Raw genomic sequence first — 15,591 nt, 5'->3', positions numbered from 1 at the left:
ATTCCTCCATTCCCACAACCACTGCCCTAACCACGAATGGCTCCATAATTTGTGGGACCCAGTGCAAAATGAAAAAGCAGAGCCCCTTATTCAAAAAGTATAGTATTAAGAATTTAAAAACAGTGATTGACGAGCATTGAACCAAGCACCAGGCCCTTCAAACTGCAAGGCCCTATGCAGTTGTACAGGTGGTCTGGCCCTAACTTAGGGCCATTCTATCTCTCGTCTGAACTAGTGCCTCTTTACCCATTTCGCTCACTCCCAGGCTGCATGCCTCCATTCCTTACTCACAGCAATCTAAGTGCAAATCTCACCAACTCCTTCAGCATGAAACCAGCTCCTTAGCACGATACACAAGGTCCCCCTTGACCCTGCCTGCTCAACTCTCCAAGCTCTTCTCTGTTGTTCTCTACCTCATGCCGTTTGTTGGCTTCTACCTGAATCTCTGCGCCTCTACACATACTGTTCTCTTTGTCTAGAATGTCCCTCTACTTATCTCCCAAAAAACTCTCCTGTTCGTCATTCAAAATGCAGCTCAGTTACCTCTCTGTGAACCCTTTCCTCACCTCCTCCTTAATAATATGCTCCTTTTCTCTAAGCCTCTGATATATCGTTCTGGGTTGTTTTGTTTTGTTTTGTTTTGTTTTTTGAGAAAGAGTTTTTGCTCTGTTGCCCAGGCTGAGGTACGGTGGTGCAATCTCGGCTCACTGCAACCTCCGCCTCCTGGGTTCAAGCGATTCTCCTGTCTCAGCCTCCCGAGTAGCTGGGATTACAGGCGGGCACCACCACGCCTGGCTAATTTTTGTATTTTTAGCAGAGACGGGGTTTCATCATATTGGCCAGGCTGGTCTCGAACTCTTGACCTCAAGAACTCTTGACCTCAATCTGCCCGCCTTGGTCTCCCAAAGTGCTGGGATTACAGGTGTGAGCCACTGCACCCAGCCATGTATTTTTTGTTTGTTTTTTGTTTGTTTGTTTGTTTTTGAGATGGAGTCTCACACTGTTGCCTGGGCTGAAGTGCAATGGCACGATCTTGGCTCACTGCAATCTCCACCTCCGAGGTTCAAGCGATTCTTCTGCCTCAGCCTCCCAAGTAGCTGGCATTACAGGTGCCTGCCACCATGCCCAGCTAATTTTTTGTATTTTTAGTAGGGACAGGGTTTCATCATATTGGCCAGGCTGGTCTCGAACTCTTGACCTCAAGTGATCTGCCCGCCTTGGCTTGCCAAAGTGCTGGGATTACAGGTGTGAGCCACTGCACCCAGCGATGTATTTTTTGTTTGTTTTTTGTTTGTTTGTTTTTGAGATGGAGTCTCACACTGTCGCCTGGGCTGAAGTGCAATGGCACGATCTCGGCTCACTGCAATCTCCACCTCCGAGGTTCAAGCGATTCTCCTGCCTCAGCCTCCCAAGTAGCTGGGATTACAGGCGCCTGCCACCACGCCCAGCTAATTTTTTGTATTTTTAGTAGAGACGGGGTTTCACTATGCTGGCCAGGCTAGTCTCGAACGCCTGACCTCATGATCCACCTGCCTCGGCCTCCCAAAGTGCTAGGATTACAGGCGTGAGCCACTGCGCCCAGCCTGTTAGTTTGTTTTTCTAATTTTTCAGAGACAACGTCCTGCTGTGTCACCCAGGCTGGAGTATAGTGGCACAATCTTAGCTCACTGCAGTCTTGACCTCCCAGACTCAAATGATCCTCCCACCTCAGCCTCCCCAGTAGCTGGGACTACAGGTGCACATCACCACACCTGGCTATTTTTTTTTAATTTATTTATTGTAAAGACAGGGTCTCACTATGTTGCCCAGGCTGGTCTTAAACTCCTGACCTGAAGTCATCCTCCCAGCTCAGCCTCCCAAAGTATTGGGATTATAGGCATGAGCCTCCAAGCCAGGCCTATATAGCAAGTCTCAGCAAACTTTTTCTCAAAGGGCCTGATTATAAATATTTTAAACTGTGTTGATCAAGAGATAAAACTGAGGATATTGCATAGGTACTTATATAACAATTTAAAATATAACCATTTTTATTTTACTTATTTATTTATTATTTTATTTTTTTGAGACGGAGTCTTGCTCTGTCATCCAGGCTGGAGTGCAGTGGTGCAATCTGATCTTGGCTAACTGCAAGCAACCTCCGCCTCCTGGGTTCAAGTGAGTCTCTTGCCTCAGACTCCTTAGTAGCTGGGATTACAGGCGCACCCACCAGGCCTGGCTAATTTTTGTATTTTTAGTAGAGACGGGGTTTTACCATGTTGGCCAGGCTGGTCTCAAACTCCTGACCTCAAGTGATCTGCCCTCCTTGGCCTCCCAAAATGTTGGGATAATGGGCGTGAGCCACTGCAACTGTCCTAAAATATAACCATTTTTAAATGGAAAAAAAACATTCTTGGGTCACAGGCTATACAAAAACAGCAGACTAGATTTGGCCTATAGGGCGAAGTTTACTCACCCTTGCTCTGGAGAATCAATTAAGCATTTGCCTATTTATGTATCTGTCTCCCCTAGTAGACTATGCACAAGGCCATATATCAGACGTTCTTGTATCCCCAGTGTCTAGATCAGAGTCTGGTGTATAGTAGGCACTCAATAAAAAGTTGTTGGGTGAATGGGTAAATGAATGATTGAACAGGACCCTGATCCCTTGAGGAGAATGAAACCAGAATCCTGGATGCCTCATTCCCCACTTTTCTTCATCTGACTCGGTTTCTCAGATGTGCTAGGGTGTCACATGGGTCCCTCTGACTTGAACCATGTCTAAGCCGTGGATAGAAGAAAGGTAGTGCTCCTCTGAAACAAACCCAAGGCTTCTGGGGGTACCTAAACTTGCTCCTGGAACTTGGTCTTATCTTTTGGCCCTTTGAGGAGTGGCCCAAATGTTCTGATGCTCTGACTCCGTGCCCTAGCAATTCTTGGCAATGATCTTACAGATGAGTTCTGCCATGCAAAGAGGGGAAGAAAATAGAGTTTGGGTTTCAGGAAGGAGAAAGGAAGAGTGAAACCACTCTGAGGCAAGTAGCAGGGGAATTTCAACAGAGAAGCCTAGATTTCACTAGCCAAAGCAAAATGAGTAGTACCGGAGGTGGTGAAGGAAGCGGCTGGGATTGGGTAACAGGGGAGTTTCTTATTCTTTCAGTGGACTATTATAGGATACATAAGAGCAGGATGTCTCCTGCTTGAAGCCTGACTGTCCACCAGAAAGGACTGCTCTTTGGGTGAGTTGAACTTCTTCCATCAGAGAAAGAATTGAAGGCTGAGAAACTCAGGTAAGTACTTTTGTCGTGGGTATACTGTTACCTTCTTGGTCTCCTCATCTCCCAGGTGGTAACAAACAGAAATGACTAAAGCCTATATGTGTGTGTAGTGGAAAGGAGCAGAGGGAACTGAATACAGACAGGATCCTGAATACAGGATGCTGAATAGAGAGAGGGGACTCCTGGGGGTCTTTGGGGATGGGAAAGGAATTAGAAAAGTTGGAGGGCACTGGGTTTACTGAGAGCAGCAGGATGGATATAGAAGAGGACTGAGGTTTGGAGCAGAATAAGACAAGATATTTAGGCAAGAGATATTTAGATAAAAACTTGGGGAAATATTTGAGAATGGGAAAGGACTATGAGAACCTAAGGAGAGAGTTAGGGATCTTGAGATGAAGAGGCCTGGGAATGGTTCAGGAGGATAGCAAATTAAGATGAGGTCCAGGAGCAGTTCAGATGTCCAGGGTCCCAGAACTGTTCAAGAGATCTAAGTTGAATGCTAGATTCTGATTCCCTCTTCCTCTTCCACCCTCTGCCTCTTTAGCCCCTATCATGTGGAACAGCTCTGATGCCAACTTCTCCTGCTACCATGAGTCTGTGCTGGGCTATCGTTATGTTGCAGTTAGCTGGGGGGTGGTGGTGGCTGTGACAGGCACCGTGGGCAATGTGCTCACCCTACTGGCCTTGGCCATCCAGCCCAAGCTCCGTACCCGATTCAACCTGCTCATAGCCAACCTCACACTGGCTGATCTCCTCTACTGCACGCTCCTTCAGCCCTTCTCTGTGGACACCTATCTCCACCTGCACTGGCGCACCGGTGCCACCTTCTGCAGGGTATTTGGGCTCCTCCTTTTTGCCTCCAATTCTGTCTCCATCCTGACCCTGTGCCTCATTGCACTGGGGCGCTACCTCCTCATTGCCCACCCTAAGCTTTTTCCCCAAATTTTCAGTGCCAAGGGGATAGTGCTGGCACTGGTGAGCACCTGGGTTGTGGGCGTGGCCAGCTTTGCTCCCCTCTGGCCTATTTATATCCTGGTACCTGTAGTCTGCACCTGCAGCTTTGACCGTATCCGAGGCCGGCCTTACACCACCATCCTCATGGGCATCTACTTTGTGCTTGGGCTCAGCAGTGTTGGCATCTTCTATTGCCTCATCCACCGCCAGGTCAAACGAGCAGCACAGGCACTGGACCAATACAAGTTGCGACAGGCAAGCATCCACTCCAACCATGTGGCCGGGACTGATGAGGCCATGCCTGGTCATTTCCAGGAGCTGGACAGCAGGTTAGCATCAGGAGGACCCAGTGAGGGGATTTCATCTGAGCCAGTCAGTGCTGCCACCACCCAGACCCTGGAAGGGGACTCATCAGAAGTGGAAGACCAGATCAACAGCAAGAGAGCTAAGCAGGTGGCAGAGAAAAGCCCTCCAGAAGCATCTGCCAAAGCCCAGCCAATGAAAGGAGCCAGAAGAGCTCCGGATTCTTCATCGGAATTTGGGAAGGTGACTCGAATGTGTTTTGCTGTGTTCCTCTGCTTTGCCCTGAGCTACATCCCCTTCTTGCTGCTCAACATTCTGGATGCCAGAGTCCAGGCTCCCCGGGTGGTCCACATGCTTGCTGCCAACCTCACCTGGCTCAACGGTTGCATCAACCCTGTGCTCTATGCAGCCATGAACCGCCAATTCCGCCAAGCATATGGCTCCGTTTTAAAAAGAGGGCCTCGGAGTTTCCGTAGGCTCCATTAGAACTGTGACCCTAGTCACCAGAATTCAGGACTGTCTCCTCCAAGACCAAAGTGGCCAGGTGATAGGAGAATAGGTGAAATAACACGTGCGGGCATTTTCACAACAACCTCTCCCCAGCCTCCCAAATCAAGTCTCTCTATCACTTGATCAATGTTTCAGCCCTAGACTGCCCAACGAGTATTATTAATTATTAATAAATGAATTCTGTGCTTTTAATGCTCAGGTGTGGTCTCTGGGGAAGAAGGAAACAGGTCACGGTTAGGCTCAGGGGCCAGGCTAGGAGGAGACCATACTATTCCATCCCTCCTGCATGACCAAATCCTGTCACTGTGTGCATGCTCACACATATCGCTAAAGCACCTGTGGCCACCAGGAGCTGGAACCTAATACCTAAGGATTCAGGGGTACCTAGGTCAAAGCAGGAGCAGGAAGCAGCTGGCCTGGGACATAGCCTTTGGAAGAGGGGTTTCTAGGTAATAAAACATGTGAGGTGATTTAAGAGGATTAGCCTGCCTTTTTGTTTAATTTCCCAGAAATGGCCTCTGCCCCTAACCACTGCTGCCAGGATCCGCCATCCCTACAAACAAGTTTATTCAGCTCAAAAAAGTTTTATAATCCAGCTTTGATATCTACTCCAGTGGGTCCAGCCCCCCAGCCCTCGCTCTGTGTGAAGGGAATGGTCATGGAGGAGGACTCCTTGGTCTGTAGAAATGGAACTGAGCTTAGCTAAGGCAAAGGCAGAAAAAGGTTCCAGCTGCCCTGGCAGGGTCTTGCCCATGGGGCTAATTCACCTGAGTCCCAGGCACTCAGTTGCCTTGCATTTGTCATCTGGACTTATGAAAGCAAGAGAACAGGCCTGGTGGGGTGGCTCACACTTGTAATCCTAGCATTTTGGGAGGCTGAGGCGGGCAGATCACCTAAGGTCAGGAGTTCAAGACCAGCCTGGCCAACGTGGTGAAACCCCGTCTCTACTAAAATACAAAAATTATGGGCCGGGCATGGTGGCTCACGCCTGTAATCCCAGCACTTTGGGAGGCAGAGGCGGGCGGATCACCTGAGGTCAGGAGTTCGAGACCAGCCTGACCAACACAGAGACACCCCATCTCTACTAAAAATACAAAAATTAGCCCAGCATGGTGGCGCATGCCTGTAATCCCAGCTACTCAGAAGGCTGAGGCAGGAGAATCGCTTGAACCCGGGAGGTGGAGGGTACAGTGAGCCGAGATCACACCACTGCACTCCAGCCTGGGCAACAAGAGTGAAACTCTGTCTCAAAATAATAATAATAAATAAATAAAATAAAATACAAAAATTAACCGGGCATGATGGCGGGTGCCTGTAATCCCAGCCACTCAGGAGGCTGAGACGGGGAGAATCGCTTGAACCCGGCAGACAGTGGTTGCAGTGAGCCGAAATCGCGCCACTGCACTCTGGCCTGGGTGGCTGAGCGAGACTCTGTCTCAAACAAAAGAAAAAGAAAGCAGGAAAACAAAGACTGTAGTTAAAAGGGCTCAGGGGCCAGGCTAGGAAACCATACCATTCCTTCCCTCCAGAATGACCAAGTCCTGTCACAATGTGCATGCTTACACACAGCCTTAAAGCACCTGTGGCCACCAGGTGACGCTGGTTCTCTGCGTTTCCTTTCTGGCTTCCCAGTTGAGGACAGAAGGCAGGACTGGGAATCCAGAGACCTCTGACCAGGGAGTAGAGACCCAGGGATCTTCACCCTCCCTTTCCCCCAAAGCTTAGGAAGAAAAGTGAAGAATGAGACATTTATTATTCATGAGATATTACTGTCTACTTGGGGTGGGGCTGGGGAAAGTAGCAGTGTGGGCACTGGGGTGTCACTGGGGATGGAATGTGAGTCATGCTGACCTTAATGCTCTGGCTGCATGTTGTCCCCTCCCCACCCCAAGTCCATGGTTTGAGAGAACAAAGTAAAATCTGAAGATATTAAGGGCAGAAAGAACCACAGTTGGGGTGGACAGATTGATACCCTCACATGCAACGCACTTCTAGGGTCCAGGAATCCTGACTCCTAATATGGAACATGCACTTTTGGGTGTCCTCCTTCCACGAAAGTCACAGGAGCCTAAACCAAATCAAGCTGGGGCTACTAAGGCAGGGGTCCAGACGGGTAAACTGTTGGACCAATGAAGAACAACAGTTTATGGGTGTAGAAACAAAGGTTTCAGTCAAGGCTCTCTGATAGTTAGCTCTGGAAACTTGAGCAGATCTCTGGACCACTCTGGGGCTCAGATTTTATCATCTGTACAAAGCGGGGTGCGGGGTACACTCTTAACACGTGCCCAGTGCAGTTCCCTGTACATATATTATTTCATGTAATCCTCACAAAATTACCATGAAGTATCTATTATAATTTCTTTCTTACAAATGTGAACACTGAAGCACAAATAGGTTAAATAATTTATCCAAGGCCGAATGACTAATACGTTGTAAGACCGTGATTTGAGGGCAGAGTCTCAAATCCGCCTTTCTAAAACTAGGATCGAGTGCCCAGATGATCCCTGTCTTTCCTATTCAGACCTTCTAAGATTCTGAAAGTTGACAACTCTAAAGGGTTGTAAAAGGATTTACTTTACATGTTCTTAGAAGGCAAATCACAACGTGTCAAGTAGAAAGGTGAAGCAATAGGGATTGAGGTTAGACCTCAGAAAGGACTTCCCAATTATCAGTCGCTGGGGGGGAAAAAAAAACTCAGAAGACACAGAAGGAAAACCTGGGGTCTAAGACCATAGAGGACAGCTCTTAGCAAGAAAGCAGCCACCCGCCACGGCTCACACAGCCACCCCCGTCCCTAATTTCAATAAGGGCTGAATGAGGGGAAAGAAACTGAAGAAAAGCCAGGCTTTCTTGAGGCGTTCTCTCTCTTGCGGTTGTGCTTGGCGCGTGAGCCCATGCACTGGGTCCCTCGTGGTGCGTTGCTCATGCGTGTCTCGGGAAGTGTGTGTGTTTGGAGGCCCTTTATGCTCACGAGTGTGAGTCACCGTCTGTCTCTCTTTGTCTCTTTATCTCTGTCAGTCTCTCGCCCGAGTCCGAGCTCTATCGCTGACTTTCTGACGCTATCTCTCACTGCCTCTCTTTGTCTCTTTCCATCTGTCCGTCTCTCCTGTAGGCTGTCTTCATCTCCTATACCTCTGTTATCGCTTTTTTTCTCCTAAGCTCGTCTCTCCAATCCCCGCTCCCGCGCTCCCCCCGCCCCCTCCCCAGTCACCCGCCCGGGCTGTTCTTGCTCTTTCGCACACTCTCTCTCTTTCGCTGTCTCTTACAGGCAGATTTATGGTCAGCCCAGGGCCTTTCATTGGCCAAGCGCTGACAGAACTTGATTTAACGCCGCCTCTCATTGGCTGAGCTTGACAGGCCGATTTACGAGTCACTCTACCATTGGCCAAACCGCCTTGGCCCTGATTTATGGCTCAGCAGCCGCGGGGAGGGGGGTGCAGCTGCTGGGGAGTGAGGAGTGAGGATGCCCCTCCCCTCCCTTCCCCGCCGCGTTCCTCTTCCTCTCCCCTGCTTTTTTCTCCTTTTTCCCTCCCCTCAAGGAATGGCGCTCCCTCTACCTGTTCCTCAGGCCCCCTCCTCCCTTCTCTTTCGTCCACTGGGAGGGGAAACTGGGGTGTGGTGGTGATGGGAACTGAAGGGATGATGGGGTCTGAGGGTACACATGGGCGGAGGAGTCGAGTTTGAGGGTTGCGGATGGGGGCCGACAGGGAGAGCAGAGGAGACTGAACAGGGAGAGAGGATTCCGAGCTGAGGAACGAAGGGGAAACTGAGAGGGCAAAAGGATGACAGAAAGAAAGGAAGGTTGAGGAGAGAAGGAAGGCAGGGGAAGAGAGAGAGGGTTAAGGAGCTAAATGGGGGGTTGGGTAATTTGTCCAATATCCGAGAAGAAAGAAGGAGAGATGAAGAGAAAGGACGTATTTGAGGGGCCACACGGGCTGAAGCAGGGAGATCCGGGCACCGAGAGAGGGACTTTTCAAACCTCACTATCCAGACTGAGTAAGAGACGGAAATTTCCTTTTCACACAATGGCTCTGAAAAGGAAAAGCATTAGAGAAGCAAAGACAGAGAAAGGCGCAACAGGGAGGTGAGAGAGAGGGAGAAGCAGGAAAGGACAACTGGAAGGTAATAGCAAAGAAAAGAGAGAGGGAAAGCGACAGAAAACTAATGGGGAAGACCAGGAGGAAGGTAGGTTTTTGGTTTTTTGTTTGTTTTTAGGGGAGGGAGGAAAAGTGCAGTGAGAGAAGACTCCTCCCCAAAGGAAATATTGACAGAAAGGCTCCTCCTCCTGCCCTATGAAGACCCATTGGCGTCTGCAAGGGGACAGACGAGTCAGGCGCCTCCCCCAGGAGATATTCTGCTTCCTCAAGGCTGCAGTAAGCTCCCCATCCCATGCACCTCACTCCTCCCCTTGCCTACCTCCCCAGTTAAATTTATGAGCCCAGGGTGGCCTTCAGGAATTAGGAATATTTATGCTTCTTTGAGAGTGAGGTTTAGAAGGTGATAAATAAGGGTCCACTGGCGGGTGCAGCTGGGGGCTCCTATTTTTAACATGGCCATTTTCCCAAGGCCCCACCCACACATTCCCTCTCCTCCTCGGCCAGAGAAGGAAGCACAGACGGAGGTGAGGAATGGGTTTCAGGTGTCAGGACGAGGGGTTGACTATCCTGTAGAGCCCCTCAGAGGACTGCAGAGCTTTGCAGCAGAAAGGATTGAAGGCAGATAGGGGAGGAACTTTCCAAGCATCCTGGCATTCGTATAGCCCCTAGTGTGCAGTTACAACATTTTTGCAGAAGGTGGGGAGAAGCCCATTTCCCCCCTGTCCCCTTAAGCTCAGTTGCTGAGGAATAGGGGAGATAAGCCAGAAAATTCAGAGGCAGACTTCTCTGGCCTGTCACCATCCTCACAGGAAAGGAAGATTTGAAATCCCCCACCTCCACAGACCACAGCCTGGATCCCTGGGAAAGGAGGCTAGGAATGTGGGGCTCAGGGCATCTCCTAGGAGTCTTGGCCTCCAACCCACCCACCCCCACTGCTGCTGAGAATTAAAAACAGCCAATAGTTCTTGACATCCCTTGCTCTGGGCCTCCAGGAAATTGAGAAGGGGTGGTGGATCTGCCTATGGATCCACATACCTTCTCCAGCCCTCAGCTCTAGAAGCCATGTGTCTGTGACCCCCCAACCCAGTGAAAGGGCTTGTTCTGGGTTTGGGTGAGTAGTGAACAAAGATGGAGGTCCATAATATAAGGGAGACCTAAGGAAAACAGAACTGGGGAAGAGTCACACATCGCCCCCATCCCCCATGCCCTCCAACCGCTATGGCCTTAGCAAGGATGGCCACAATGCGCATGCGTACATACACTAGACTGCTGCCTGGAGGGGCAGGAGGGAGGGAAGGGTCTAGACTGGCCCTTTAAGAGCCACTTAGGGTCAGAAAGCCTGGGCTACAGAGAGGGGAAGGAGCTGATGTCAGAAGACGGATGGGCAGCAAGATGGGGATTGATGCTAATGGGGGAGTTAAAGCTAAGTACCCAGACACTCAGAGGGCAGAACTGCAGATCTGTCTTCCTTATGCTCACCCCCCTCTCCAAACCAAGGCTGTAAATCTGCCTCTTCAACTGGGGGAAGGGGGACTGAGGAAAAAAGACATGCTCTCTTCTCCCCTTTCCTGTTTCTTCCTTACTTGGTGTGCCCACACCACCCCCCTCCACCCAATTCTTTTGTCCTCTCCCATTCTCTTGCAATCCACGACCCCTTCCCACTAAAATTTCCAATTTTGGGCTTTGCATCAGAAATTGACAGAATGGTTTCAGCTTACAGAGGAGTTTGAGACCATAAGTTTTCCCTCACCAGACCCGGGTGGGAATGCTTGGTGGGATTGTGGTGAGAAACTGGTAGATTGGTGACTCCCAGATCCCTCAGTTTCTCATCCTTCCACCCTCTTCTCACTTGGAGGTAACTCTAGCAGCCGTCTTCCAGGACAATAGGGTAAAGGCAAGAAGCAGGAAGTTGGGTGCCAGGGGCTGGAAGGGGCACGAAAGATTCTGAGCTGGGTTTGTGGAGGCTTCTGACACACTGAGATTCTAGAGGGGCTGATGGTGGGCTTCCAAGGGCAGCTAGGGAAGCTGCGGGAGCTGTCCACTGAAAGATATACAGTCTGGTTTCTCGGAAACTCCTGGATCATACCGTTCCCTCTCCTCAAGCACACACCCTGTCTGCTGAGTAGAGACAATTTCAGGCCAATAGTGTATTTACTGTAAAGGACCAGCTGCTCCTTGTACCTCTCAGGAGGGAGTTGGGGATCTTAGGGAAGAAGACTTTTTCAGAGAGGCTAGAGCTAGAATTAGCCCTTGGTAAATTCCATTTCTTTCTTCGCTTTCAGATGAGACTGTTTCTCCCACCTTTCAGGACCCATAATCACCCTTATTTCCTTTCCTACTGGCAACCAGGGCCTGTTCTTGAGAAGTCCCTCTCTATATTAGAGGACGGTCCCTCTCATCTATTGCAGTATTAGGCCTGAACTCTTTCTTTCCCAGCCCTGGAAACAGTTGGTGCCTGATTGCCTCTAGTTTCCAAATCCTCTTCCATATCCATAAAAGAATAACCCTAAGATATCAATCTCATCTCTTCCTTTCTCCCAGGTTTTCTTCCTTCAGAGGCCTAAAATCACCTCAGGGTCACAGTCTTCTCTGTTTTCCAAGTCTTCAGAGACAAGGGAGAGAGGAAAGCTGGAGTGGGAAAATGGGGTTGTGAGCAGCAGCCACTGGAACCCAGGCTTCCAGCCTCCCAGCATCCGGCCTAGTGCTCCCTCCTATCTGAAGGAGGTCAGCCATTGCCCTCAGCCCTGGTCTCTGGCTGCTTCTCAATACTGGTGATAAATCCTGTCTTTGTCTCCCCTCTGACCCAGGCCCCAGGCAGGCTGGGGGTCAGAGCTGGGGGAGGGGTCAGTGTGGAGGAAGGGGAGAGATACAAGGAGAATGGGAGGAGAAGATGGACAGGAGCAGCTGGTGGGCAGACATGGGGGGTGGGCAGTGAGGGGATGGGGCCTCTTCATTCTACAGATCCTGGACATTCCAGTAGGCCTGCATTCCAAGTGAGAAAGTCAGGATTGCTGAGTTGTGGAAATACCTTCGGAATGGTCCCTTGAGCATCCGGAATACTGGGAGATGGGGGGCTAGTATGGGGTGCCTCAAGGAAAGAGACTGCTGAAAGAAGTGGAAAAATATTGTGGAAATCATCCTATCCATACTGCAGACCCCTGTGCAAATGTGCCATGCACACACACACACACTCACACACACAGGACTTATGGCATGAGGGAGCCCCGGAGAGCCAGGCTGCCCCTTGCCTGGCCCCTCCCTAGTGGCCTTCTCTTGCTATGACTTTCCTGTTTCCAACTCTATTCTTTTTCTCTGCTCCCAGTCTTGCCTTCCTTCTTTGTGTCTCACATTCTCCCAGTTTGTTATTCTCACCGTCTCTCAGCCTCTGCCTCGGTCTCTCAATCACTTTTTCTCTCTCATTTTGTTTCCTTCCATCTTCTTGTCTCCCTCTCCCCCCTCCCCAAATTCCTTGGACGCTGCTCCATCTGTCCTGTTTCTGCCACTCTTCAGCCCAGCCATCCCTCCTACCTCAGTCCCACCTCAGAACCCTGTTCTGGCCCAGAGGAGACCTTTGGGAGTTAGATTCCAAGAATAGATGGGAAGGAGAGAAGAGGCTCTGAATGAGTCCCTGCTTTAGTGGGAGGTCTAGGAATCATACTGGGTTATGATATGACACGGAAGGGCAGGGTGGGCAGAAGGTGACCAGAAAGAGAAGCACAACTAAGGGAGGTAGGGTGAAATGAGAGGGAAGAGACTGATAAAGAAAAGGCATAGGCCGGGCATGGTGGCTCACACCTGTAATCCCAGCACTCTGGGAGGCCGAGGCGGGTGGATCACCAGAGGTCAGAAGTTGGAGGCCAGCCTGGCCAACGTGGTGAAATCCTGTCTCTACTAAAAATACAAAAAAGAAACAAAAAATAGCTAGGCATGGTGGCGCATGCCTGTGATCCCAGCTACTCGGGAGGCTGAGGCAAGAGAATCGCTTGAACCCAGGAGGCAGAGGTTGTGGTGAGACAAGATTGCACCACTGCACTCCAGCCTGGGCAACAGAGCAAGACTCCATCTCAAAAAAACAAACAAACAAACAAAAGGACACCAGGCTGGGTGCAGTGGCTCATGCCTGTAATTCCACCACTTTGGGAGGCCAAGGCAGGTGGATCACTTGAGCCCAGGAGTTCAAGACCAGCCTGGGCAATATGGCAAAACATCATCTCTATAAAAAATACAAAAAGTTAATTGGGCATGGTGGCACACACCTGTAGTCCCAGCTACTCAAGAGGCTGAGGTGGGGGGATCACCTGAGCCCAGGGAGGTCAAGACTGCAGTGACCTACGATCATGCCACTGCACTCCAGCCTGGGTGACAGAGTAAGACCCTGTCTCAAAAAAAAAAAAAAAAAAAAAAAGAAAGAAAAGAAAAGAGAAAAGAAAAGACACAGAAGGACAAACACTAAAGAGAGAAGGGTGCGGACTTAAATTCTCTCTAAGTGTGTGTTTTGGGTCAGTGTGAAGGGGAGGAGCTGAGGGGCATCTCCTAAGTCATATTGAGATACAGGTTCAAAGACAAGGTCTGGAGGCTCAGCCAGAAAGATGTGATGTCCACCAGGCATCCACAATTCTGGACTCTCTGTCACCTACCTAGGAAGTTCTCAGAGACCTTTTTCTCCTCTCCAGACAGTCTTGGAGTGTTGGTTTCCTCCCCATTCACCTCCTCCACTCTGTCACCTCCCTTCCTCCCCCAGTGAGAATGACATCAGCTCTGGCTGCCCCTGTCCTCAGCCCTGTTGCTGATGTACTCTCCCATGGGTGAAACAGAAGGCTAATCACCTTTGCCCCATGCATTCACTCTCTAGTCCAGGAGCTGGAGTTTACATAGCCTAGCACTCTGGAGTAGGAGTGGGAGGAGGCTGTACCAAGAAGGTAGCTGCAGAACACTGTGGGAAAAGAGGGGGCATGGGCATCAGGGGGAGGGAGAGGGAGAGGAGTAGAGGGGGGCACTTGAGGAAGAGAGGCAGCAGCAGTAAATCACCCTGTGGGGGGGCTCCCTCTGCCTGAGCTCAGTGGGGTAGGGAAGGAATAGACATAGGGGGGTGGGGGGAAGAATGGGGAATCGCCACATCTGGCAGGCAGGTGTCTGGCACTGTTCAGGCTGTAGTCACTTTCCCAGCCAAAGGGGAGGAAGGGGGAGAGGGGAGGAGGGGCCTCCCAGCATCCCCTGGGAAAGAGGGAAAGGCTCACAAACAGAAAGACAGAGGCTTACGGACAGAAAGAAACCAAGGAGGAGAAATAATCAGACCCTGCTGCCAGGCTCTGCTTCAGTCAGTGCTTGGGGATGTGTTTACTCATAGCCCTGAAAAAAAATTGCTGGCCAAAAGACTGGGTAGGCCAGGGCACAAAAGTTCCATTCATGCTGGAAAACAGAAGGCAGGAGTTTAACCCAGGCCAGGCTGGGGAAACTGAAGCTCAGAGAATTCCAAGTTTGAGAACTGGTTAGAACTCCACACCATCACAGATCACCACCACCCAGCTTTGGCACTGACACTGCCCCTCCCCTGGGTCAATGCTGTGTGGTGAGTAGGAAGATTAGGATGGTAAGGCTGAGTATTGCTTTTCCCCAGCTCAGACAGGCAAAGACAAAAGAAGTACCTAGTCTTTATCCAAACTCTTGCACTCCAACTTTCAATGCAGGACTGTAGGCAGACGTGGTACACCCAGGTATTTTTCTTTTCCTTTCTACCTGCTGAGGAGTACACAGGTGCCCCATAGTAGCTGAGCTTAATTGTCAGGTTTTCACAGAAGAGCAGGCAAGACTGGAAAACTCTGGGTTTCATGTTCTAATGCTGGAGAGACTCTCCCTATTCCTGCTACCTTCCTTCCCTCATCCTTTCCCATCTGAGATACTAATTTGGTCTCCCTTGCTTAATCCTGGAATTGCAGGTCCATTTTATGAGCGGCAGACGTGACTGAGGAGACCCTTCAAACTGCAGTGGAGAAGAGACTCCCCACACTCCCCCCTCCTTAAAAATCCTGCAGAGGAAGGGGGAAAGAAAACCAAAGCATTCTGTCGCCACGGCAACCATAAAACCCCCAGCTAAATCCATCTTGTGAGCTCACTGCCCCATTAAGATGCAGGGCCAGGCGCTGCGCCAGCCCAGCCACATTCATTTGTGCGAATAAAGGTGGAGGAGGGGGAGGGGAGCAGGCTCTGGAGGGACGGGGAAATGGCGAGAAGAGGTTATTTACACCACTGTCCTGACCTTCTGGAGCAGCGCTAGCTCCGATAAATAACCCGCTCAGCGCCGTTTCAGAGCAAGAGTGGGAGGTGCAGGAAGGGAGCAAGGGCTGGAGGAGAGCCCCCACGCAGGTGCGCGTCTCTGGGTTACTAATGGCTAAGGCGGGAGCAGGCAGCTGGCTTTGGGGGTGGTGGGGGAAGAACTCAGTTCCCTGGGACTCCCACTGAGAAAATACCATCCC

The 15,591-nt window shown here is 50.4% G+C and overlaps 1 protein-coding gene and 1 long non-coding RNA gene across 2 annotated transcripts; both read left to right on the top strand.

Moving 5' to 3' along the window:
- Positions 1–3,115: 3,115 nt before the first annotated feature.
- GPR84 (G protein-coupled receptor 84) lies at positions 3,116–5,213 on the top strand. Its single transcript, XM_009247835.3, has 2 exons — positions 3,116–3,266; positions 3,799–5,213. The coding sequence occupies exon 2, from the start codon at positions 3,807–3,809 to the stop codon at positions 4,995–4,997; it is 1,191 nt and encodes a 396-aa protein (XP_009246110.2). The 5' UTR covers positions 3,116–3,266; positions 3,799–3,806; the 3' UTR covers positions 4,998–5,213.
- A 3,199-nt stretch (positions 5,214–8,412) lies between these two features.
- LOC129049324 (uncharacterized) lies at positions 8,413–15,277 on the top strand. Its single transcript, XR_008512353.1, has 2 exons — positions 8,413–9,394; positions 15,055–15,277. It is a non-coding gene; the product is annotated as an uncharacterized LOC129049324 (long non-coding RNA).
- The last annotated feature ends 314 nt before the right edge of the window (positions 15,278–15,591 follow it).

This window comes from Pongo abelii, chromosome 10 (genome assembly GCF_028885655.2).
Source record: "Pongo abelii isolate AG06213 chromosome 10, NHGRI_mPonAbe1-v2.0_pri, whole genome shotgun sequence".
Lineage (NCBI taxonomy): Eukaryota > Metazoa > Chordata > Mammalia > Primates > Hominidae > Pongo > Pongo abelii.
The sequence above is the reverse complement of the archived record's forward strand: the minus strand, read 5'-3'. Positions and strand labels throughout refer to the sequence as shown.

Bases quoted from the DNA above. Each gene is read 5' to 3' on its own strand.
- GPR84 (XM_009247835.3), top strand. From the start codon at position 3,807: ATGTGGAACAGCTCTGATGCCAACTTCTCCTGCTACCATGAGTCTGTG.